The 25,990-nt window shown below is 44.4% G+C and overlaps 1 protein-coding gene across 1 annotated transcript in view; it reads right to left on the bottom strand.

Moving 5' to 3' along the window:
* GCN1 (GCN1 activator of EIF2AK4) overlaps nt 1-25,990 on the bottom strand; it is a 433,190-nt gene that overhangs the window by 30,401 nt on the left and 376,799 nt on the right. The window contains 2 exon segments of the mRNA XM_029571925.1: nt 16,124-16,220; nt 19,277-19,391. Of these exon segments, the coding sequence (XP_029427785.1) occupies nt 16,124-16,220; nt 19,277-19,391 (212 nt within the window).

The following is a 25,990-nucleotide window of genomic DNA, read 5'->3' as shown; positions in this document are numbered from 1 at the left end:
GAGCTCACCTCACCACGGCCCAAAGAACAAGGTCACATCGAAACGTGCAGATGCTCCTCCTCCTTCCTGCCCACGCGGCCCCGGAAGGAAAATGTTGCCGGAGCCGCACGGGCAGAAAGGGGGAGGAGCATCAGCCGCGTGCAGAAGAGGAGCAGCGTTGTTACAGCGTGCAAGAAGAGGAGGAGGCCCGGTAGCAGGGCCCCCACCGCGGATCGGCCCGAGAAGATCAGGGCCGTTGCAGAGCCCGTCCTGCAGCGACCCGTGAAGAGGAGGCCCAGAGGTGAGAGAGAGGCTGAGGGCCTGTAGAGTATGTGTATGAAGTGAGTTGAGAGATTGGGTGCGCGTGTGAGGTGCTTTGAGAGATTGGGTGTGGGACCGAGGACCTGAACGTTTGCAGAGACAGCACGTGAGAACCTGTATGTGTGTGAGAGAGACAGCATGTGATAGTGAGAGCTTGTGCTTGAGCAAGACAGCATGTGGGAGTGAGAGAGAGCCTGGGTGTGTGAGAGTCAGACAGCATGTGCAAGAGAGAGACTGTATGAATGATTGTATGAGAGAGAGCATGTGAGAGTGAGAGCCTGTGTGTGTGTGAGAGAGAGAGAAAGCATGTGAGAATGAGAACCTGACTGAATGTTTGAGGCAAGAAGATAGATGGAGAGAAAAGAAATAGAAAAAAAGACAATATGAAAGGAATTGGCAAAAAAATAAGAAAGGGGAGGTGGAACAAAAAAGCCTGTGACCAACCGATTAGAAAACTAAGATCAGACAGCAAAGGTAAAAAAAAAAGAAATAAATTACTTTTTACTGATTGGCACATGTAATCTTTGGTAATGTGCAAGAGTAGCCCTTTCTCTATGCGGATCTCACAATGTACGAGATCAACATGGAGGAAGTGGAAACCCACGGGGCCTGCACAGAGGAGGCAGCAGAATGGGCTTCAGTGCCAAAAGCAGCAATCAGCGCCTCCCCAATAGCCATGCGGCATCAGTGACAGTGGCAGCAGAGGAATGAGAGAGGCTCCGAGGTTGCTGGCAAAAGAAAGAAAAGGGGTCTGCCTTTAGTGTGTGCATGTGTATGAATGGGAGTCTGCCTGGGGGTGTATGTTTGTGAATGCATGGGTGCCTGCCTGAGGGTGTGTCTGTGTGTGAGAATGTATGGGTGTCTTCCTGGGGTTTGTATGTGTGAGAATAGGTGCCGGCCTCTGTGTAGTATATGTGTGTGTGTGAGAGAATGAATGTGTGTATGCCTGGGAGATGGTGAGGGAGTGGTGTGAAAATGAATGGGAGCCTGCCTGGGGGTCAGTTTCAGTGTGTGAGAATGACTGGAAGCTTGCCTGGGGGTCAGTTTCAGTGTGTGAGAATGACTGGAAGCTTGCCTGTGTGTGTGTGTTTGTGTGAGAATGAGTGGGAACTTGCCTGTGTGTGTGTGTTTGTGTGAGAATGAGTGGGAACTTGCCTGTGTGTGTGTTTGTGTGAGAATGAGTGGGAACTTGCCTGGGTGTGTGTTTGTGCGAGAATGAGTGGGAACTTGCCTGGGGGGGGTGTGTTTGTGTGTATGTGAGGGAGCCAGAGAGAGTGTGTATGAGAAAATCCAGGGGAGTAAGAGTTTGTGTGGGGGGGTGTGTGTGGAGGGGGAGAGAATGTCTTAGAGCCTGAGAGTGTGTCAGTGTCTGCGAGAGGTTATGGTGGGTATAAGAGCATGAATGTGTATGTATGTGACAGTGTATGTGTGAGAGAGAATGGACATGTGAGTCTGTGTGAGAGAGGATAACCTCCTAATCCTGGACAATATCAGGGTGACTGGAAATCAAGAGCTCCCACGTATGGACAGCAGGGGCTTTTTAAAATCCTTATTAGTTTCAATTATTGGGTGTTATTTGATATATGTGCTGTTTTGAAATATTTTATTGGTGTTTGGGAAATTGTAAAAAATGTATATGATTTTAATTAATAGAAATTCTATTTATCAGTAGTTTTAAAATATTCTTTTATTAGTATGGTTTTACTATTATAACTGATGCTTTATGTTTCTTGATTTTATTTGTTTTATGAGGAATGGTGGTTCTGTTTTTCCATTGTTAATACACAGAGTCTGGCTTTTCTTGGGGTTTCCATTTCAGTTTTTGTCTAATTTGTGCTCCTTTATTTTGTATTCTGTATTTGGTGAGGGTCTGTCTCTGCTCTGTGTGTGTGACCATTATGAGAGATTCTGCTAGTATAGGGATCTATAGCAATCTGGTTTGTTTTGTTTCCTCAGTAGGTGGTGTATTGGTATTCTAGGACCCAGTGTAATATTTACCCTTGCTTTTTCACAGGTAGGGTTATTGTTGTTTGAGTCCTTGGTGTTATTACTGTTGTGTTACAATGGGATTGCAGTATAGATTTTGAGTATCTTTTTTGCGAGGTTTTGTGTTAGTTCACAATGTGCCTGGCAGTGGAAGGTGTTTGTGCTGCTGTTACTGTGAGGTGACACCAGCATTTGAAAATATCTTTTAGTATGATGAGCTGTAAGGGAAACATCCAAGCTCCATTGTTTGGGGGAATTTCAGTGGATGCACAGAGTTACAGAACGGTGCAGGATTTATATTGACATTCTGTCCCTTCCTATAAATTCCAGACTTCACTCTCATAGCCATATATAATTAGTTGAATGAGGCTATCAATTTTATAGTGTGAAACTGGCCAGCTTTTTAAAATTACGCAGAAGACCCTTTGGACTTTAACACCAAATATTCAAAAGCTGTGTTCATCCCGTCAAGCTCATATATCTCATTAAAGAGGTAAATTGAATAACACAATAACTTTGTTTTATTATTGTTATTCATAAATTATAACAATAATATTAATCTTGGAATATTATATATTTTTAATATAAATGAAAGGTTTTCACAAGATAGGTTGTGTCGTGAAACATTTTATTATGTATATATTTAAGGAAACATACGTAAATTGTCGAAATACATTTTGTTCGTTTAACCTTTAACCTCTGGTTTTCTAGTAGACTGAATTACTGTGTCCTGAAATTATGTGTGTCTAAAAAGTGTGTCACCAACATGAAAAGTTTGGAAAGCTCTGGTGTAGACAATCAAACCAATGGGAAGTATTGACAACTGGTGTGGAGCGCCTCAGAACCAGGCACTTCTATAGTTACAGCTGCTATGGCTCCAAACTCCTACTCAGTACCACCAGCCCTTACTGAAGATGAACCAATTTGGATTTCTGTAGAAATCCAACTCCAGTGCAGAGGGTCCCTCTACCAGTGGGAGCCTGTCAGAGCAGATGAATTTCTTTGTCTCCTTAAGCCCCAATTGCCAGAGAGGGATTTTGAAATCTCACTATTCAAGAGGGAGGACATTTTCACAAATAGTGGGGCTGCTCAGAGTTCCCCAGAGATGCATGTCTTGCCCCAGGGGTGCCTGGCACTGGGAGTAAGTCACCACCTTGAAGTGGTAAATTCATTTCCTTCAGGGAAGTCTCTTCATGGATCAGAAAGGAAAGAAGTGGGATCAGCTTGTTGTGATTTCCTTCCAGATGCTTCCCCCTTGGATCAACAAATATCGCCTCCTGGTTCTCCATCATTGTTCCTGGCTCAGTGTACCTCTGTGGTCAGGAGAGGATTCCACAGGATTCCTTCGATCCCCTTCCAGATTTTCCTCAGAACACCTTTTCTCTAGAAGATCTCAGTTATTCACAGTTTTTGGATAAGTTAGTGACGTCACTGTACTTTTATTTATTTAGACCTTTTATATACCGTCATTCCATATATAGATCACAATGGTTTACAAAGACATTCATAGTTATAACTCAACAAACAATGAATGAATGGTTACAGAGGTAGTATTCCTATACATGTATTAATATGCTATCTTGTGAAGTTTCTATTACATATTAATATTTCTCTTATTAATTTTCAAGTTTTGATTATTATATCAGTGTTAGGAAGGAGGAGGTCCTGAGAACAGATGACTGACTTCTGCAATTTCTCCAATTTTCAGTGCATAGCCTCAAGGACCTGCAAATGAGGATGTGGCAGGTTTTGATAACTGTTATGGGATTATTTCTGGCTATTGATGAACTCACAGCCATATACAGACAGAATGTACATAGGCATATAGAAACAGATTCTGGGCCTGACCAACTCAGAACCGATTAACAATTTACACAAACTGTTCCAGACATTTGATCCCCCAGATACTGCTCGCATAGCTTCCAACTCTTTGCTAATGTTTAGAGCAGAAGGGAGGTGTCTCACAAATGCAGATTTTTTATTTATTTATTTATTTATTTAACGGTTTTATATACCGACATTCATCAAAGATATCACATCGGTTCACAGCGTAACAAGAAACTAGTGCCAGTGACGGCGCTTTACATCGAACAGGTTTAACATAATACAATTAAAAAATATTGGAACATAATAACTAGAGCAAGAGGAAAGGAAGGGGAAATAAAACATTAAACTAAAATTAGAATAACATGATTACAAGATAGTAAAAGCAGAGAAAAAGGGGGGAAGAAGTGACAGAAGAATAAAATTAGATTAGTAAATTATTGTAAGCGAAGATTGCAGGTATATACAAAATGTACAATTATAGGGAATAATATAAAATAACAATAGTTCAGGGAAGGGGAGAGGTGAGGTGAGAAGGGGAGGGGGAGAGGTAGGGAATGGAGGGGGGAAGGGTAACACAGGAGGGAGGGAGAAGAGGAATGGTGTAAGCTTAGGTAGAAGCCGGTTCAAGCGGGGGCTCACCCGCTTATAGTGAAAAACCAAGTCAAGGGGGACAGAGAAGGGAGGGTGTAGATGAGAGCACGGGGACTTTAAGTATATGCTTTGGTGAAGAGCCAGGTCTTGAGCTTGCGCTTGAAGGTTTTTGAGCATTCTTCTTGGCGAAGTTCAACTGGCATTGTGTTCCAGAGAATAGGCCCGGCGATAGATAATGCACGGGCTCTCGTGGAGGTTAATTTGTAAAGTTTGGGTGAGGTGGTGGGCATGGTGGCGAGATGAATGTGTCTAGTGGGTTTATTGGCTTGGTGAAATCGGAGGGTGTCATTGAACCAATTCATTTCAGGATTGAACAAGGCCTTATGAACGAGTGAGAGAGCCTTATATTGTATACGGGAGGCTATGGGAAGCCAATGTAGATCTTTTAGGACCGGTGTGATGTGGTCGTGTCTGTGAGTGTTGGTCAAAATCCGGGCTGTTGTATTTTGTAGTATTTGAAGGGGGTGGATGGCATTGTTGGGGAGTCCGAGGAGAAGGGAATTACAATAGTCGATTTTGGCAGAGATAATGGTTTGTAGAACCGTACGGAAGTCAGGGGGATGAAGTAGAGGTTTAAGTTTTTTAAGGGTGTGAAGTTTAAAAAATCCATCTTTTATTATACTACTGATGAATTTCTTCAGTGTGAGGTGGCCATCGAGAATGATACCCAGATCTCGGACTTGTTGAGCAAATGGGATGTGTGAAAGAAGAGAGGGGTTCAGTTGGTTTTGGGGTGAGATAAGCATAATTTCAGTTTTAGTGGTATTGAGGGCTAAGTGGATGGAAGATAGGAGATTGTTTATGGATTGAAGGGTATCTTTCCAGATATCCATGGTTTTTGAAAGAGAGTCGGTAATGGGGATGAGCAACTGTACGTCGTCAGCGTATATATAGTGAGGGAGGTTGAGGCTAGAAAGGAGGTAACAGAGGGGTAAGATGTAGATATTGAAAAGGGTTGAGGAGAGGGATGAACCTTGTGGGACACCTTGCTTGAGGGGTATGGCCTTGGAGATATGATTTCCTAACTGAATTTTGAAATCTCTGTTACTAAGGTAGGAGTTGAACCAATTGAGAGCAACACCTGTGATGCCAATTTCAGTTAATCGCTGTAGGAGAATGGAATGGCTGATGGTATCAAATGCAGAGGAGATATCAAGAAAGGCAAGGATATAAGATTGTCCTTTCTCAAAGCCTTTGAGTATATGATCTGACAGAGAGAGTAAAAGAGTCTCGGTGCTATGAGATTTTCGAAAACCGTACTGAGAAGGTGCAAGGATGTGGTTGTCATCGAGATAGTCGGTAAGTTGTTTGTTAACGGTTTTTTCAAGGAGTTTGGATATGAAAGGGAGATTGGAAATGGGGCGGTAATTGGCTAGATCAGAGGGGTCTAGTTTAGGCTTTTTTAGAATAGGTTTGACGATTGCTTGTTTAAGGGGGACAGGTACCTTTCCTGAGTTAATGGACAGGTTGATGATGTTAGTTAAGGGTTTAGCAATGAGGTTAGGTATTGCGAGGAGATGTTTGGTGGGTATTGTGTCAGTTGGATGGGTGGAGGGTTTGGCTTTTTTAATGAGAATTTCTATTTCTAGTGTAGAAGTGCATGATAGAGAAGATAGAATATTAGTGTTATTTCTAGTCTTAATTTGGTTGCAGATGGGTTCAGATTGTTGGGTGGGAGTGGATGATGCATTGGTGAACCTGGATATCAACTTGTCTATTTTGGTTTGGAAAAATGTGGCAAGTTCTTTACATTTAGATTTGGCTACGTCATCTGGGACGTCAGAAGCTGCTGACTTGGTAAGAGAGTTAACGTACTCATATAGCACTTTAGGATTGTATTGGAATTGGTGTATTTTGTTAGCGAAGAAATCTCGTTTTGTATTGTTAAGTTTTTCTTTATACAGGTGTAGGGAGGATTTGAATTGTGCCAAATGTTTATGAGATGGGTCATGGCGCCAAATCTTTTCGGATTTTCGAAGTTGTTGTTTGAGGTTTTTAAGTTCGTGGGAGTACCAAGGTTTCTTTTTGTTGTTGTTTTGTGAGGAGATGAGTTTGGCTTGTAGGGGGCATGTGGAATTGGCTATATTATTTGTAATGTCATGCCATGAAGCCAGTGCTGTGTCAGCGTTGGAGAGGTCTAAGTGATCAAGATTGTTTGAGACTGCTGAAATAAGGTCATCTCTAGTACAATTTTTTCTGTAGTGGATAGTTTTATTTGTGTTATCGAGGCGTGTGGGTATCTTGATGGAGAGAGAAGCATTGATAAGGTGATGATCTGACCAAGGGATGGGTGTTTGGGAGGGAGGGTCAGTTTGAATGAGGGCATTAGTAAAGAGGAGATCGAGGGTATGGCCTGCCTTGTGAGTAGGGAAATCAATGGATTGTTTGAATCCAAGAGCATTTAGTGAGTCGAGTATAGCGTCACATGATGGGGTCCGGGGGGAGCTATCAACATGTAAGTTGAAATCGCCTAATATGATTGCTGGGGTGTCGATAGAGATGTTCTTAGCGATGTATTCTATAAGGATTGACGGGTTGCTATGTAGAGTTCCTGGGGGGGCATAGACGAGACAGATTTGTAGAGAGGGGGACTTGAACAGTCCTATTTCAATTTTAGGTGGGGGAGGGATGGGGAGGAGAATCATATTGAATTTTTTTTTGATGGCTAAAAGTAAACCACCTCCTTTCTTTTTTGCCCTGGGGATAGAAAAAATGTCGTATGTATCAGAAGGGAGCTGATTAAGGAGAACCGTATCAGATTCCTTAAGCCAGGACTCTGTTATGGCACAGATATCCGGATTTTGGTCTATGAGTAGGTCATTGAGTAGAGGGGTTTTTTTGTTTAGTGACTGGGCATTGAGGAGAACAAGAGAGAGAGCGGTAAGACCAATGATGCTGTTAAGACTGTCTTAAGTATAGTGCCAAAGCATAAAGGTTTGATGTGCTTAACTAGGACTGATAAGAAAATGGAGGACGACACCCCCCCCCCTTGTCTCAAGCAGTTTGCTCATTCTTAACTCGTGCATCTACCAGTGTTCATTTTCTCCTGATAGATTTTTCTCAAACTGTACAAAGGTGAACTATGCTGTAAAAGAAATCAACATCAATACAGACCTTAGACCATGACAGGGCAGATTGATCTCTTGGATTCTTGTTTTCAGCTGTGGCTGGGAAGATAAGCTCTGTATCTTCATATGTATATATGTATGTATATTTGGGTGTTCTCTGTGATAGTTGTTATTGCCTGCACTCAACCATTTAGTGTTATTTGTAGCAATTCCCTTTGTCTAATTATTCCTATAAACCAATAAAATATCCATTAATTTTACCTGGCACAAGGTGTTTTGTATGTGCTGTCAGTCACAAGTATTCTAGTCTCATTCAGATTGGACCTAGATCATCATCATATCTTCCAGTGGCCCAGAAGCTTGATCTGAAGTATAAAATCCTGGCCTCACCAGGCTATCACACCACTCTGCCGTGATGAAGTCTAAATCGAAGTGTGCAAAGTGTATCCATGATCACTAATAGGCCTCCTAGGAAGGACCCAAATGTGTTGGATGTGTTTGGGAAGGTGGTCTTCCAGGGAGCCATGCTTAGTGCTTGGATTGTGGCTCATTAGTTGTGTATGGTACAATATTTGCATAAATGTGATCAAATACTCCACCCGCCCACTACAGATCATACAACACTCAGCAGCAAGACTCCTTACCAGCACCCCCATGCACTATCACATCTCTCCTGTACTCAAATCTCTTCAATGGCTCCCTATCTCCTACCGAATACAATTCAAGCTGGCCATGATCACCCACTCCTCTATCCATAACTTATACTCCACATGGCTCTCTCCAACAATATAAATCCCCCCCCCACCCCCCCCAAACTCAGATCATCCAACCAGATGCCTCTAGATGCCCTGCCTACAAAACTCACCCATCTCGAGGAAACCAGAGAATGAGCATCCTACCAAAGGCAATAAGATGTATCCAAGAAAGAACTTTCTTCAAAAAAGCCCTAAAAACTTTCCTCTTCAAGAGAGCATACTCCAACCTAGATGACAATGGACTACCCTCAACTTGTCCCCCTTCAGAGGATGCTACCTAGTCTTCTACTCCCCTCTCCTCTGACCCCCTGGCACAAATGAACTCATTCCCTCGATGCTTGTCTGTCTTCTCCCCCCACCTAAGATTTTGCATTGCCCTTTCCCTCCTCTGTTGTCTGTACATGTTCTATATTGTACCCCACTCTGAATGCAGGAAGGGCAGGCAATAAGTGCTTTAAATAAATAAATAAAGTTGAAGTCTTTGATAGAACTGTCCATCTGTGTGAAGAATGTGAAAAGCATTTGAAGCATTCAACATCACAGTCAGAACCTCAACTGCATCTTTAGGATGACAAGATCTCACATGGTTCAACTATGTGGCCTGGCACAATTTATTTGGAGATAAGTTACAAGAGATGGCCACTCTGATTAAGAAGCAGTAGCAGGAGACCAGCTGGCCCAAGCCCAAAGGCAGTTTTTCTCCTAAAGCGCCTGTTTATTTCATTTATATTCCACCTTTCAGGCACTTCAAAGTGGATTACTTTCAGGTACTAAGTACTTCCCTGTCCACAGAGGGCTTACAATCTAAGTTTGTACTTGTAGCAATGGAGGGTGAAGTGACTTGCCCAAGGTCACAAGGAGCAGTAGTGGGATTTGAACTCCGGCTTCTCTGGTTAATAGCCTACTGCTCTAACCACTAGGCTACTCCTCCACTCCAGCCTTGCTGGTGTCTGGTTCTGCCAAAAAATCTCCTGAAGAGAGATATCCATGTTCAGTCTGGCAAAGCTGACTTTCTTGAACCAGCCATTTGTTCAGTCTCAATTCTCCTGTTTTCTTGGATATGAGGAAAAAAATCAGGAGTAAAACCCCAACAATTCTGGAAAGGCACAGGCTTGATAGTCTTCTGCAAGAGAAACAACTCCACTTCCAACCTACATTGGGAAGATTGAGATGGGCCTAAACTAAAGGCCAAAATCCACTGGGTCGGAGGCAAACAAGGCAAATTTTAGTAGTATCCAAGTCAGATAATATTCAGGGCCCATCGGACCTTGGTGATCGGTTGATACTCCAGCATGAATGACTGGACCCTTACCCCTACTGGCAGAAACCTGTGCCAAGTTCAGGCTGTGTCTGCAGCAGAAATCGAGACTAACGCCTTCCCCTCAGATACTCCAAGATAGTTTTTTATCAGCTTCTTCTACTGTACACCACCTGCTTGGGCAGTTGACAGTGCAAGATCTCCTATTTAGTTCACAAAGAGCAGCAGTTGCTGTTGCAGAGTGGATAGAGCTTGATGGCACTGAAAAGGATGGAAAGGCATCTTTGCAAGAAAGGCAATTTAAAAGAGAGAGACAGCTGCCAAGCTGGGGCTGGCTGGACCCCCGCCTCAGCTGATGACTGTTGCGAGGATTGATAATCTCTAATCTGAGCCATCTGCTCCCTGACTTTATTGCTAAGCATCTTGCCCTCTGACCAGGAGACATGAGCAAAAAGGACATGAGCATCTTCACATAGGTTTCTAGTCTTCAATCATGCAAACCTGTGGCTTTTCTTCCAAAGATGACCTTTCCACTCTTTTCAACGTCATTGAGCTTCTGGCTAGATGTTGGCAGAAGGAGAGGCATCAAAGGCCCAGTTATAGTCTCAGCCAAAGCCTGGGTCCAGTTTTTGATGTCCTTGAGGCCTACCTCCTCACCTCCTCCAGTGGGGGAATGGTCTATTCCTTCCTTCCAGAATGGATCCATGTCACCTAGCACAGATGGGTCCTGAGAACTGTGAATATGGCTTCCGCTTCTCTTGCCCTCCTCTGGCACAACATATATTAGACCCTTTCAATCTGCTCAATTATAGCTGAAAATAGCACCTCTCCTTCAAACAGATGGTGATCCAGTTTGTACCTTCACAGGAATGTGGTCAGGGATTGTATTGCTGGTATTTTCTAATACCCAAGAAATCAGGAGGATTGAGACCTATCCTGGAGTTATAGAAGCTGAACGAACTGTGATCCAAGAGAGGTTGAAGATAGAACTCCCTCCAGACAATTCTTCCCTTCATTCAACCAAGGAATTGGAAGTGCACTCTGGATCCCTTGTCCTGTGGCTCGAGGAACTCATTTCAATATCTTTTCTTCCTCTTGACCTCAAGACTTCAGCACCTCTTCAGTTACAGTTCATCTCAGTGCTACTGTGATATATCACTAGCAAGTGGAAGGAGCTGTGATTTCTCTCCGCTCTAATATCTAAGATCTGTGGCATTCTAAGCTTCTGGTAAGTAAACCTCCAGTTCCTTGTGACCTCAAAATAGTCCTAGCTCAACTCACAAAATCTCCCTTTGAACCTATTGGTGGATTTGAAGTATCTCACCTGGAAAGTGCTGCTGCTCGTGGCTGTCAGCTTGGCATGAAGAGTAAGTGAATTACAGGCTCTGGTTTCATATTTTTCATACCTGTAGTTTTTACACAACAGGGGTGTCTTTCACTCAGCACAAAATTAGATATGGAATCTGTTGCCAGGAAGCGATCAAGGCAACTAACGTAGTAGGGTTCAAAAGAGGACTGGCCAAATTCCTGAAGGAATAGTCCATAAACAGTTATTAGCCAGGTAGACTTGGGACAGCCAGCACTTATCCTTGGGAGTGAGATATAAGAAATATATCGTTCCTGGAGCCCCTGGCGATTAAACTTCGCATGTTACCTAGGTTTCAGGGCATTCAAATTGGCCAAAATCAGGTGAAACTGGGCCTCTATGCGGTTGATATGACGCTATTTGTTCGCAACCCGGGAGAGGCTCTGGGGGAAATCTTGCAGGTCATTGACCATTTTGGCTCCTTCGCGGGCCTCCGTCTCAATCTCACTAAGTCGGAGATCCTGCCGCTGGATGCAGCTCTCCCGCAGCGCTGGGTGGGGTCTTTTCCGCTGAGTTGGGCGACCCAGTCTCTAAAATATTTGGGTATTCATCTTGATGTACAAAACAAAAAGGTCTATGAGTCTAATTTTTTGCCCATCCTGGACCAGTTCGGAAATCCTCCGCCTGATTCACATGAAAAGCTAAGACTACCTTGGGCACGAAGGAAGGAACCGTACGCAGCAAAATTCTATCATCGTAAATCCTAAGAAAAGGATCTCGACACGACAAAGCCTGTAACTCTAAAATGCATTGAGCAGAACAAATGGCTACGAGGAAAACGGTCTTCAAGGTCAAATCCTTAATGGGAGTCCTCCATAAAGGCTCAAAGGGGGCTCTGCAAAACACCCGAAGCACCAGGTTCAAACTCCAGTCCGGACATAATGGGCGTAAGGGAGGACATAAATGCTTTACTCCTTTGAGGAAACACGAAATGTCTGGATGCACTGCCAGCGACTGACCGTGAACTCTGCCCCTTAAGGCACCTAAGGCAGCCACCTGAACCCTAAGAGAGTTGAAAGCTAAACCTTTGGCCAACCCCTGTTGCAGGAAGCCCAACACCTGGGGAATCTCCTTTGACAAAGGATCCAAGGAGCGCTGGCGGCACCATGCCTCAAATAATTTCCAGACCCTAACATAGGCCATACAAGTAGAAGGCCGATGCGCCTGAAGAAGAGTGGAAATGACCTGCTTGGAACATCCCCTCAATCGCAATCGCCACCTCTCAAAAGCCAGGCCGCGAGAGAGAAGTGATCCTCCCGATCCGAAAATATAGGCCTCTGACGGGGTCTGGCAGTTGTAGAGGACCTTCCATGGCTAATCGCACCATGTCCGCAAACCACGGGCGATGAGGCCACTCCAGAGCCACCAACACTACACTGCCTGGATGCCGCTCTATGCATCGTAGAAGGCGACCGATAAGAGGCCAGGGAGGAAAGGCCTCCTGAGACTCCGCTCGGATTAGCCAGTCGTCGAGATACGGGTGAACAAGGACTCCCTCCTTGCGCAGGAATGCCACCACAACCACCATGACCTTGATAAAAGTACGTGGAGGCGTTGCCAGGCTGAAAGGGAGAGCTTGAAACTGGAAATGTTGGCCCATCACCTTGAAGCGGAGGAACCACTGATGAGCCCGGTGAATTGGGATGTGGAGATATGCCTCGGTGAAGTGTAACGACGCAAGAAAACTCTCCTTTGCGTACAGCAGCCACCACAGTTCTCAACATCTCCATACGAAAATGGGGAACTCGCAAACACCTGTTCACTTTCTGCAGATACAGATTGGGACGAAAGGTGCCCTCTTTCTTGGGAACCACAAAGTAGACCGAATACTGTCCCTTGCCCTGTTCCGCCAGAGGAACTGGAACAATGGCCTGGAGATCGAGCAGCCCTTGTAGAGTCCCCTGTACTGCCTCGCACTTGGACCCACGAAGCGACGCAAGACTGCACAAAAACCTCCCACATTGGGCGCGAAAACTCGAGAGTGTAACCGTCCCGGACCACTTCCAAGACCCATCGGTCCGAGGTAATCTTTTTCCACTCCGTGTAGAAGCTCGACAATCTGCCTCAGACAGCTTCTATCACTGCTTCATTGGGTAGGTTTTCCATGACCAGCACCCTGGCCCATGGACTCTCTGCCTGGGCGCCGACCTCCACGAAAGGACTGCTGATGTCCCGAGGCTGGCCTGGACCCCGAAGGAGCTGAAGACCTACCAGGGCGAAATCTGTGAGAATCCCGAAAATAAGCCCACGGGGGAAAAACGTTCCCCGAAGGTTTCCTATCCTCTGGCAATCGGTTGCCTTTGGACTCCCCCAGGAATTTCACCAACTGGTCGAGATCCTCCCCGAAGAGAAGCTTGCCCTTAAAGGGGAGGTTACAAAGTTGAGACTTGGAAGATAAGTCTGCTGACCAATTACGCAACCAGAGCAATCTACGAGCCGTAATCGCAGACACCATACTATGCGCCGAGGTCCTAATCAAGTCATACAACGCATCCGCGACATAGGCAACTCCTGCTTCCAAATGCACGGCTTGCAAGGGCCCCCCGCCATCGGGACTGGGGGTTGCAGCCACCTCCTGAACCCAAAAACAGGCTCTCTGCATGAGGCTGGTGCAAATCGCCACCCTGAGACTCAGCGCTGAGACCTCGAAGACTCGCTTCAGATGAATCTCTAGTTTGTTGTCCTGAATGTCCTTCAGCGCAGCAGCCCCGGCCACAGGAATGGTGGTCTTCTTAGTCACGGCAGACACCGCCGCGTCCACCTTTGGTATCTTTAGAAGATCTAAAACATCCTGTGATAGCGGGTAAAGCTTTGCCATGGCTCTTCCCACTTTTAAAACCGCATCCGGCGAGTCCCACTCCCGGGTCACTAGCTTCAGGACCTTCTTAAGTAATGGGAAGGAAGTCATCGGACCCCGAATCCCATCCAGGACCGGGTTGACACCTTTGCTGTCTGATTCCTCCTGTGAAACTTTGATCCCCAGGATCTTCAAGATCTGGGGAATAAGAGGTCGGAGCTCCTCTCGCTTAAACAAGCACACTACGCTGGGATAGTCGTCTTCCGAGGGTGGGAGGTCATACTGGTCCTGGTCGTCCTGTATCACATCACCCATATCCTGGGTGAGTCCCAGATCTTGATCCGCCCCAGGGTCTGAGATATACCTGAGTAGGGCTGGCAACCTATCCCCACCTTGAGCCCCTTGGTGAGCCCCTGCAAGGTGATGGCAGTCCGGGGATCCCGTGGGTATCCGCTTTGGTGGAGGTTCCACCAAGGGTCTGGCTGCACTGCTCTCTTCAGGACCTCCTGTTTCTTATCCAGGAACACCTGATGCAGCAGGAGTACAAACTCAGGGCAAAACTCCCCTGAATCAACACCACCTCCTGCAGGAGGGTCTAGTGGCCCAGAGTCATCCCAAATGCAGGAATTTGGTTCACCGGAGAAAGAATGGGAGGGGCCTCCTCCCTCGGCAGCCGCCGCGAGTTACCCTCCCCCACAGAGGAGGACCGGCGCCCTTGCCTGCTTGCTGCTCTCCCCGAGGAAGTTCCCTCCTGCCCTGAAGAACAGAGAGAATATAGGGAACTAGCATTTATGGCCTGCCCTGACGCCCCAAACGCGCGGCAGGTTCCCAACTTAGGCCAGGGTACCAGTGAGAAAAAATTCCAGTCAGAAAACCTTTGCGCGACTGCAGGAGCTAAAAATAGAAAAACTCCCTGCTGGCGTAAAATTGCTGAGGAGAGCTGCCGGCACAAATATAAAAACAAGGCCTCACACGCGAAGGGCTACACCCCCCCCCCCCCCGACCTACCCGAAGCCCCGGGCCGTTGTGAGGACCCGCGGGGTTAAGTTCACCACTCCAGCTGGCCTGCCGACTAAACGGCACGGCCCGTCCCCCAAATGAACTCCTCCTACCTTGAAAGGCTTCTTCCTTGCTTTCTTTCTAACCTGAGAGAGTTGGAGTCTGAGGAAGGAGTGAGAGGAGCCTCCTCAGTGCTCGAGGAAACCAGGAGCCCCTGGCTATCAAGACACTGGCAGTGATGCGGGTGAGACACAGGCAGGGGTATCCACCCCCCCCCAGACGCCCAGCTTCAACTGAGTGATGGCCCACGAAGGTGCCTAAACCTCAGGAAGCTACACAACTAACTGCAAACTAGCCTATCCTAGGAAAAAAAAACTTTCCCTAACTTTTTTTTTTTTTTATTAAACTGACTAACAGACTGCAGGTTTGGAACTCTACCATCTGCTGGAGTCTGAAAAATACTGAGGGGCTGCAGGTGCACTCTCGTTAAGTAGCAGTGCTCAAAGTTCTATGTTTTTTGACGCCATCTGCTGGTAGGAATGCACAACCCACTGGTCTGGACTGATCTGGGTATGTTCAGGAATAATGGTTTATGGACTCTGTTTCCAGGAACTTGTCCAAACCTTTTTTAAACCCAGCTACACTAACATCTTTCACAACATCCTCCGGCAACGAATTCCAGAGTTTAATTATGTGTTGAGTAAAAAAATATTGTGTCTTAAATGTATCACCTAGTAACTTCATTTGAATGTTCCCTAGTTTGTGTATTTTTTGAAAGAGTAAACGACCAATTTGCGTTTACCTGTTCCACTCCACTTGATTTTATTGTTTTTGTTGAACATTTTCATTTATTCTGTAATTTGCTTAGCACAGGTGGCCATTCTAGGCAGAATATAAATATTTTAAAATAAATTAAATGTTACAGCAATTTGAGCAGAGTGTCTTTAAAAATACAGTATTCCAAACATAATTTAGCAAAATCACAAATTGTGTTTTGATCTGAGAATCTGAAACCAAAGTCCAAGTGCTTTCCATGCTAAAAATACATTTGTTTAGCTTAACCAAAGAAAATCTTTTGAATTCAAGGCAATTGTTAGAAATATGTAGTATCCATACCCAGCAGGTGCTGCAGAAGAACTGCATTGAGCTCTTCATCTGGAAGGAATGCACAGAACTCCCCTAGACAACCAGCTGAAGCCATACGAGTTGCATCCTAACATGGAGAAAAGAGATACGAGACATCTTTAAAAAAAAAAATAAATTATAATAGATTTCTATTGTAAAGGATTAGCAGTGACAAATACATGAAGCATGAACAGTATTAATTAAACCACAGCGTCTTATATAAACATAGTAACAGATAACAGCAGTTATTCCTGGCCACACTGATACCAGATATATTTCAGCTATCCGCCATATAGCATGACTGCCTGTAGGATATCACTCTTTATTCAAGATAGTTTTTTATCAGCTTCTTCTACTGTACACCACCTGCTTGGGCAGTTGACAGTGCAAGATCTCCTATTTAGTTCACAAAGAGAACCTCTCATCTCCTTTATCATTTACAACCACAAGGTTCCATAATAATCCAAACAGCCATAAACATGGCTGTTACCTGTGGGAAATATGCGCTTGCCAGCAAGCCATTTCATCAGGGTTTAAACACTTAACTTCCCTTCTCCCTGACATTTGCCTGAATAAAAGCATCACTTGTGCTTAAGTCTCTGCCTAGGAAAGGATACCTGACTATCATGTATTTCTCTGGCTTGTGCTTAGCCCTGAATTCCTGGGGGAGGGGCTGGGTGTTCCCTAGTCAGAGGCAGGACAAAGTCAGGAGGTATAGATTTCAGCAGCCAATGAAATGATCCGTGCACACCCCCTGAGCCAAAGCCAATAGTGTAGGGACTCGTCTGTTGCTATGGGAAAGTAGCCAATCATGTAATGACACATCATCTGCCTTTGTATGAATGTACAATAAAAGGAAGAGCCTCGTGAGGGCTCAGCCCTTCCCTTCTCTTCCTGCCTGCGATGAAAGCTGTCTCAAGTGTCTTCCTTGCCTCCATATTCAACAGTTACCTAAACATCTTGCCTCCCAGGTCTATGTGGCCTTTCTCAATAGTGCTTCCCCATCAACAACCTGCTACACTGATCCAGTCAAGCCCGCAGCTTGCCAGATCCTATCACATAAGTCCCTGCATTTCCACTAGGATTTCTAGTTATTACTGTACTTGAAAACTGTCAGACAGATCCAGCTCCTAATAATTATTTTTTAAAATAGTATTTTTAATGAAAATTCCATATCAGTGATAAACAATATATCGAAACAAAAAAATACTATTACTATATGTTTCCAGGAATTTAAAACCAATTTCAATTATTCTAGATCTATGTTTCTCAATAAATGTAAACCAATAAAAACCTTGTTTTTTATTTTTTTATAAAAAAGTTTGCAAAACATGCTTTCACCTTAAAGACACTGAGATCTGAATTACTAATGAGTAAACTTCATAATAATGGGCTAAGTTTCTTGCCTTACAAGCTTTATACTGCAAATATCTCTTGCTTTGTGCCCCAGTAGAATAATCTATAGCTCATACATAATGTGACTTTCTAGTCTTGGCAGCAGCAATGAACGCATTTGCCCCCTGCCTCTCACTCCCCCACACATATACTTAGATGGAACACATCAGTGAAAACACGCACACTATTATTTTGGATGAAAAAAGGCTGCAGACAGTTTTATTTAATACATTTCCAGATTGACAAAACTGCTAATCTAGTGTATCCGAGCTGGACTCTGTTACAACCCGGTTTGGCCCAATTTCAGCCACCTGCTGTGTAGCTAGCAAGGCAGCAATGATGTTTGAACATGCCCCCCACCATGTTACCAAGCAAGGGGGTCCTCTGTCGGGTATTAGCATGCCCTCATCTTTGTTGCATTAACGGCCATGTAGGCCCAAAATGAACCGTTATTGTATCTACCACAGACATATCTAGCACTAAAATGCACACCAGCTCCAGCACTCCGCCACAGGCATGAGGCAGTGTTATAATTGCCTCGTCCCCTCCCCACATCCCTAAATACCCTATCATTAAATTGCTCCTGTGATATGCAATGCGATTTCCAAGGACTCCTGTAGTACATTGTTTAATAGGGCGATCCGGGAAACTACAGACCAGTTAGCCTGACTTCAGTGCCAGGAAAAATAGTGGAAAGTGTTCTAAATGTCAAAATCACAGTACATATAGAAAGACATGGTTTAATGGAACAAAGTCAGCATGGCTTTACCCAAGGCAAGTCTTGCCTCACAAATCTGCTTCACTTTTTTGAAGGAGTTAATAAACATGTGGATAAAAGTGAACCGGTAGATGTAGTGTACTTGGATTTTCAGAAGGCATTTGACAAAGTTCATCATGAGAGGCTTCTAGGAAAAGTAAAAAGTCATGGGACAGGTGACGATGTCCTTTCGTAGATTACAAACTGGCTAAAAGAGGAAACAGAGAGCAGGATTAAACTGACAATTTTCTCAGTGGAGGGGAGTGGGTAGTGGAGTGCCTCAGGGTTCTGTATTGGGACCCGTACTTTTCAATATATTTATAAATGATCTGGAAAGAAATACAATGAGAGGTCATCAAATCTGCAGATGATACAAAATTATTCAGAATAGTTAAAGCACAAGCGGATTGTGATAAATTGCAGGAAGACCTTATGAGACTTGAAAATTGGGCATCCAAATGGCAGATTAAATTTAATGTGGATAAGTGCAAGGTGATGCATATAGGGAAAAATAACCCATACTATAGTTACACAATGTTAGGTTCCATATTAGGAGCTACCACCCAAGAAAGATCTAGGTGTCATGGTGGATAACACATTGAAATAGTCAGTTCAGTGTGCTGCTACAGTCAAAAAAGCAAACAATGTTGGGAATTATTAGAAAGGGAATGGTGAATAAAATGGAAAATGTCATAATGCCTCTGTATCGCTCCATGGTGAGACCGCATCTTGAATACTGTGTACAACTCTGGTCCCCGCATCTCAAAAAAAGATATAGTTGCGATGGAGAAGGTACAGAGAAGGGCGACCAAATGATAAAGGGGATGGAACAGCTCCCCTATGAGGAAAGACTGAAGAGGTTAGGACTGTTCAGTTTGGAGAAGAGACGGCTGAGGGGGAATATGATAGAGGTGTTTAAAATCATAAGAGTTACAAATTGGAAGCAGAAAGCAAAATTTAGTCAATCATTTGAAGATTGTTTACATCAGTACCTCATCATGTCCCAACATGCCCAGCAATGCTGACATAATATTTTTCCGGATTGTTGCATCCACCTTGGTACCAGCTCCCCGTGTAACAAATCGTATGGCTTGCAGCATGGTCTCCCTACAAAAGCAAACAACAGTCTGCATTAGGCATCTCTGTGTGTAACAGAACATAATATTTATTTATTTATTTATTTATTTAGGGTTTTTATATACCGACATTCTCGATATACATATCAAATCAAGTCGGTTTCCATAGAACAAAACTGTCGCCGGTAAGGCGTTACATTAAACAATAAACAGAGTATTGAACAAAAGAACATACGGCTTTACATTAAACAATAAACATATAGGATGAAAGAGAGCCCAAACCTACAGCTGCTAGTTTCTCGCTGAAACAACCTATTAATGTAAGAGCCTAACCCTGCAGTTGCTAGCTGCACTGTACAACAACCTGACTTTCTGCATAGAACCCTATGTAATCATATAAGCACTGGAGTGGAAAACTCCATGTAAAAGCTATTTCTGTCTAAAACTGCCTAGAGTTTAAGAGGTAGATATTAAGTGGGTCAGTAAATGGGAAAGTTGCTCAGATAATTTTATCTGGATATTCAGTGAAAGATATCCAGATAATTGTTCCACAGCATATATATAGCTAAAGTTATGCAGTTATTTTTCTGACCAGACTTACCCGGCTAACTTTAGCTGTATAGCACTGAATATCAGCACTCACTGACTAACATATAGCCCCATCTCTGATCACCCAGCTAAATTTTATCCAGGTAATTAATTAATTAATTAACAAAATATTTAGTCTGGGAACAGGGGGAATTATTTAAATCTAGGGTTTTGTCTGAGTAACTAGAAAAGTTATACAAAAAGCTCCCCTATGAGGAAAGACTAAAGAGGTTAGGACTTTTCAGCTTGGAGAAGAGACGGCTGAGGGGGAATATGATAGAGGTGTTTAAAATCATGAGATATCTAGAACGGGTTAATGTGAATCAGTTATTTACTCTTTTGGATAATAGAAAGACTAGGGTGCACTCCATGAAGTTAGCATGTGGCACATTTAAAACTAATCGGAGAAAGTTCTTTTTCACTCAACGCACAAGCAAGTTTGCTTACCATAAACGGTGTTTCCGTAGATAGCGGGATGAATTAGCCATGCTGTCTGGGATCGCGTCGCGACCGGTCAGTAGGCGGAGTTTTCTCAGTTAGTACAGAGTTTTGAACTCTGTGCGGCTGCGCGGTGAGGTTCCCGCGCGATTGCCTTGTTACCTAAGTCTTTTGTAGCCAAGTGAGATGTACGTTAAAAAATTTTCTTGGTAAGTGTTCATATACTGTTTAGGGAGGTGGGAAATGATCGCATGGCTAATTCATCCTGCTATCTACGGAAACACCGTTTACGGTAAGCAAACTTGCTTTTTCCCGTCGATAGCAGGGCTGAATTAGCCATGCTGTCTGGGAATCCCAAGCTCCCGGGTTGTGTCCAATTAATATGTTTTATGAGTTGAGGCACTACCCTTCAAAAAAGGTAGACAGTCTTATTCATTATTTAGGGTTGACAGGACTGCCGAACCCAGAGCTTCATCGGAAGATGTTTGCTGTTCGATACAGTAGTGAGATGTGAAGGTTTGAAGAGAAGACCAAGGTTGCCACTTTGCATATGTCCAGCACCGGAACCTCTCTCAAATGCACCACAGATGCTGCTGTTGCACGCATCTGGTGTGCTATAGGTTTTGGTTCAAAGCAAGAGAATGTTTATTGTAGCAGAATTGAATGCATTGGGACAACCAACTAGCAATGGTACTCTTGGAGACAGGCTGGTTTGGATTATTAGGGTTAAAGGAGAGGAACAGTTGAGATGGTCTGCATTGAGATTGGGTCCTTTGTTTGTAATAAGCCAACGCTCTTTTACAGTCTAAAGAATGTAGAAGTCTGTCTCGATCATTATCATGAAGTATAATTGGCAGTATAATTGACTGGAAGAAAGGTAGGATGAGGCCGAAGAGTGACTTTATTATGGAAAATTCTAAATAAGGGGAATAGTGAACCAAGGCTTGTAGCTCACTTTCTCTCCGTGCTGTGACGGCCACCAGGAATATCGTTTTCCATGTTAAGTATTTTATGTGGCATGAATCTGGTGGTTCGAAAAGAGGCAGCAATAGTTGTTCAAGGACGATTTTGAGATTCCATGTATAGGTGGCTTTGTCACCGGTGGTCTTAGACGTAGCATGACCCGCATGAATCTGGAGATTAAAGGATGGTTGGAAATGGGGAGACCATTATGAGAGTGGTGGAAAGCTGCAATGGCGCTAAAATGCACACGAACTGAAGCGGACGCTAAACCAGCTAGGTAGAGCGTAAGGCAGTTGCGTGACTGTTGATGAGAAAGGGTTTAGTCGTCGCGGTTTGCACCATTCTGTGTAATGATGCCACTTTCCTGCATAGTTACGTCTGGTTGAAGGTTTCCTGGATGCAATGAGAATGTCGTCAAGTTGAGATGGCAGTCCCGGGTGGTTTAATAATTGCCTTTCAACCTCCAAGCTGTCAGGTGAAGGGAATGATGCATTGGGTGAAGGAGGGATCCCCCTTCCTGAGTCAACAGACATGGATGGTTCTCTAGTGGAATTGGTGGGCGAATGGATAGTCGCATGAGATACGGATACCATGGCTGCCTTGGCCATGCTGGAGCTATGAGGATCATATCCGCTGTGTCTCAGATGCATTTTTGAATCGTCCTTGATATTAGCAGAATGGGAGGGTAAGCTTAGAGCAAGCCACCCGTCCATGGCATGAGAAAGGCATCTGGAGCATGAAGAAGTTTGCTCCGGGTAAATGGAGCAAAATGTTGCGTTTGATGGTTGTTCTCTGTGGCAAGAGATCTATTATCGGGTTGCCCCAGCGTTGAAAGATTCTGGTTGCTACTTCCCGATTTAAAGTCCAATCGTGTGGATGAAAAATTCTAAGGCGATCCGCCGGGACGTTGTCTAAACCTGGGAGGTAAGTGGCTTGTATCGATATGTCGTTTTCTATTGCCCACGTCAGTATCCGAAGTGTTTCCCGACAGAGGATCCATGACCCTGACCCCTCCTTCCTTGTTTATGTAGAACATGGTGACTTAGTTGTCTGTGTATACTATGAAATGTTTGCCCTGAACTTGAGGAGAGAAGGTTTGAAGTGCTTTCCAAATGGCTCGACGTTCCAGGAGGTTGATCTGGTGTGTGCTCTCCTGAGGAGACCAGAGACCTTGAATCTTTAGATTGCACAGATGGGCTCCTCAGCCCCTTCCGGATGCATTTGTTGTGAGCGTGAGTTGATGGGGAGGTAACCGGAAAGGTGCTCCCGAGGTCAGATTGGTGGTGTTTCTCCACCATTGAATGTCAGTGCGCATTTGAGTGGTAAGTTGTATCCTGGTTGAGAGGGGTTGTAAATATTGAGACCATTGATTCTTTAGGCCCCATTGTAGGCGGTGCATGTGTAGTCTCGTGTAGGGAACCACATGAATAGCTGCCGCCATACGACCCAGTAGCTGGAGGACTTGACGTGCCGATGCATGTAATCGATTGTATAGATGTCGAGCTAGTGAGGATAGAGCTTGAATCCTGTCTTGCGGGAGGTATGCTCTCTGTTGTGTTGTATCGATGAGTGTTTGGGTCAGTTGCAGGTTGGACTTTTCGTAATTGATTATAAAGCCCAATGTCTGAAGACAGTTGGTTGTTTGGAACGTGTGAGTTCGTAGAGTAGCCTGATCCGAGGCTACTAAAAGCCAGTCGTCCAGATAGGGAAAAATCTGGATCGCCAATTGTCTGAGGTGAGCCACCACCACTGCTAAACATTTTGTGAATACTCTTGGGGCTGAAGACAGGCCAACGGGTAGAACCCTGTATTGATAGTGGCTGCTCTGAGCTTGAAAGCAAAGGTATTGCCAGGAAGAAGGGTGCATGGGTATATGGGAGTACACATCCTTCAAGTCTATGGAACATAGCCAGTCGTTGGGTTGTAGGAGGGGAAGGATGCTTTTGAGAGAAGTCATCTTGAATTTTTATTTTTGAGTGTGTTTGTTTAGGTTCCGTAAGTCTAAGATGGGTCGAAGACCTCCGGACCTTTTTGGAATGAGAAAATAGTGGGAGTAGAATCCCTGATTTTCCTGTGACATTGGAATTATTTGAATGGATTTCTGGATTTGTAGATTTTGTAACTGTTCTTGAAGATACAGTGAGTGGGTTGATGTATTTTAGGGGGAGGGGACATGAGGGAGGCATAGGAGTGTTATAAAATTTATTTGATAGCACCTCTCTTATGATATTCAGCACCCACAATCTGAGGTAATCGCCTCCCTATTGGCATAAAATCGTTGAAGGCGACCTCCTATATATGGTGGTGGAGGTGGCTCGGGATAGCTCAAAAAGATGAAGTCTGTTTTTGAAAAGCTGGCTGGTGCTTGCTTTTGTGGTCGTTGTTGACGAGGTCATTCACGGGATTGACGAGTCTGAGATTAGTATCTTTGGAGGGAATAATTCTGTGCTCGATAGGTATTGTATGGTTTAAAGGGTGCCCTTGAATAGGATTTCTTTCTGAATGAAGAGTAAAATTTTCTGGACGAGGTATGGGGGTCCGTTGGAGATGTTAGTGACAGTACAGCGGTACTCTGTTCTTTTAGAAGGGTAGCAGTTTCCCCAAATTTATCACCAAATAGATTGTCTCCTAGACACAGTATATGTCCACTAACGTATCGTGAACATCCTCTCTTATTGCGCTTGCTCTCAACCACGCCATTCGTCGTGCTGCTATAGGCATAGCCGAAGATCTTGCGGAAAGACCTCAAATGACTCATATACAGTCTGAAGTAGATGGCGAAGACCTTCTTCCCATGTCTGTAAATGGTTGTGGTAGGGTGTTATCAGAGGCTAAACATAAGGACGTAAGCTCTGAAGACATTCAAATAAATACTGGATTACATAAAATTGATTGTGTTGAATTTTTGTTGCTAGCATGGACGAATGGTACACCTTACGACCGAAGTCATCCATATACTTATGGTCCTTTCCTGGTGGTGAATTGGCATGAAGTTTTGTCCTTTTTGCCTTTGATAGTGCAGATTCCACTACTATTGAGTTGTGTGGAATCGTAAATTGTGAAATTACGCATACGCTACTTTAAGCCCGTTTTCCTCGATGCGGATGTGGTGGTAAAAGGTTTCTCCCATGTTTTACGAAGAACTGCATCCAGCACGGCATGTGGTGGCAGAGCTGTTGGCTCTGGAGACATTTCAAATATTTTCAGTATTCCTAGAACCTCCAACCTAGGATCAGAGATCTTTCCCGTCTCGATATTTAAAAGAGAACCTACTTTCTTGATGAATTTTGCATAGGACAGGTCTTCAGAAGGAGAATAAGGTTCCGGGAGATCTTCTGGAGGGTCAGATGGGAATCCGGGGGATGAACCAGGTGACGATATCCATTGAGAGTCTGAAGAAACCTGGTCGATCTGGGACTGGAGATGGTGCTGTCGGCTGAGACGGAAGGAGAGGAGTCGGTGATGCAGATGGCGAAGGTTGAGAAGGTGCAAGTGGAGGCTGAGGATGTGCAGACTCCAGATCTTGGAAAAAAAGTATTTAATGCCTGTGTAATTTGTAACATCGCTTTAGATGCGAGATGTTGAGGTTGTGAAGGTTCTGGAGATGGATTTGGTCCTGGAGGCAGAGCTGCTATGATCAAGCCTTGAGGAGGCAGGCATGACTTATGTGGAAGACGAGGGGATTGTGGTCTACTAAATGAAGACCCATCAGATTCAGCACCCTCGCTAAATGAATGATTGTTAGAGATGTCCTGAGTCATGGTCAGAGACTAGCTCCACATCTTGGTCGAATCTGTCTCACAAGGATTTGATGGCCTTATATGTTTCATTTTTTGTGTCCTTTTAAGGTGTTTTTGACTGTGCAGTGTAAACTGCATTGAGACTGGTGTCATATGCAGAGTTCGAGGTTGGTTTGAGAGCTTCGATCTGGTGTGGTGCGCTTAGATGCGCCGATCTGTGCGCCGATGCGTTTTGCGCGCACCCCTGCGCAGATGTGTTGTGTGCCGATCCCCGAATGCTTCATTCGTTTGGATTTTTCATGCTCTGACTTTTTTGGCATCGAGGAGCGGAACGAGCAGGTACAGAGCCTTGTAACCCGAGCGGCTCATGAGGGTCTTTTGTAGAAAAGGAGTTGAGGCCTGCTATATATGCCTTTACCGGCCCTGGTGGTATAACAGACCTGACCGAGGTGCCCTCCAACGAAGCAGATCTCTTAATTGGTGTCTTCTTCGGTCCCGGTGAAGACTGTGTGGACGATGACTTTAAACACGCGATTTTTTCTGTGCGTTGCCTTTGGCCCCGGTGGGACATACAACCACAGTCTTGGCATGAGACTTGGTCGTGCTCCGGTCCCAGGCATATATAGCAGTAATTATGTCCATGTGTTATGGACATAATTTTACCACACTGACAGTACTTAAATCCTGATGGCTTAGGAGCCATCACTGCCAATAAGAAAAAATGAAAAAAAATTCGGAAAAAAAAAAATCGAAACATTTCTTCAGAGAGATGAGAGAAAAAACCCCGCATGCAGACTGCTCGCAGAAAAAAAAGACTGAGGTAACAAGGCAATCGCGAAGGAACCTCACCGTGCAGCCGCACAGAGTTCAAAACTCTGTACTAACTGAAAAAACTCTGCCT

The sequence above is a fragment of the Rhinatrema bivittatum genome, chromosome 11 (assembly GCF_901001135.1).
Source record: "Rhinatrema bivittatum chromosome 11, aRhiBiv1.1, whole genome shotgun sequence".
Taxonomy (NCBI): Eukaryota; Metazoa; Chordata; class Amphibia; order Gymnophiona; family Rhinatrematidae; genus Rhinatrema; species Rhinatrema bivittatum.
The sequence above is the reverse complement of the archived record's forward strand: the minus strand, read 5'-3'. Positions and strand labels throughout refer to the sequence as shown.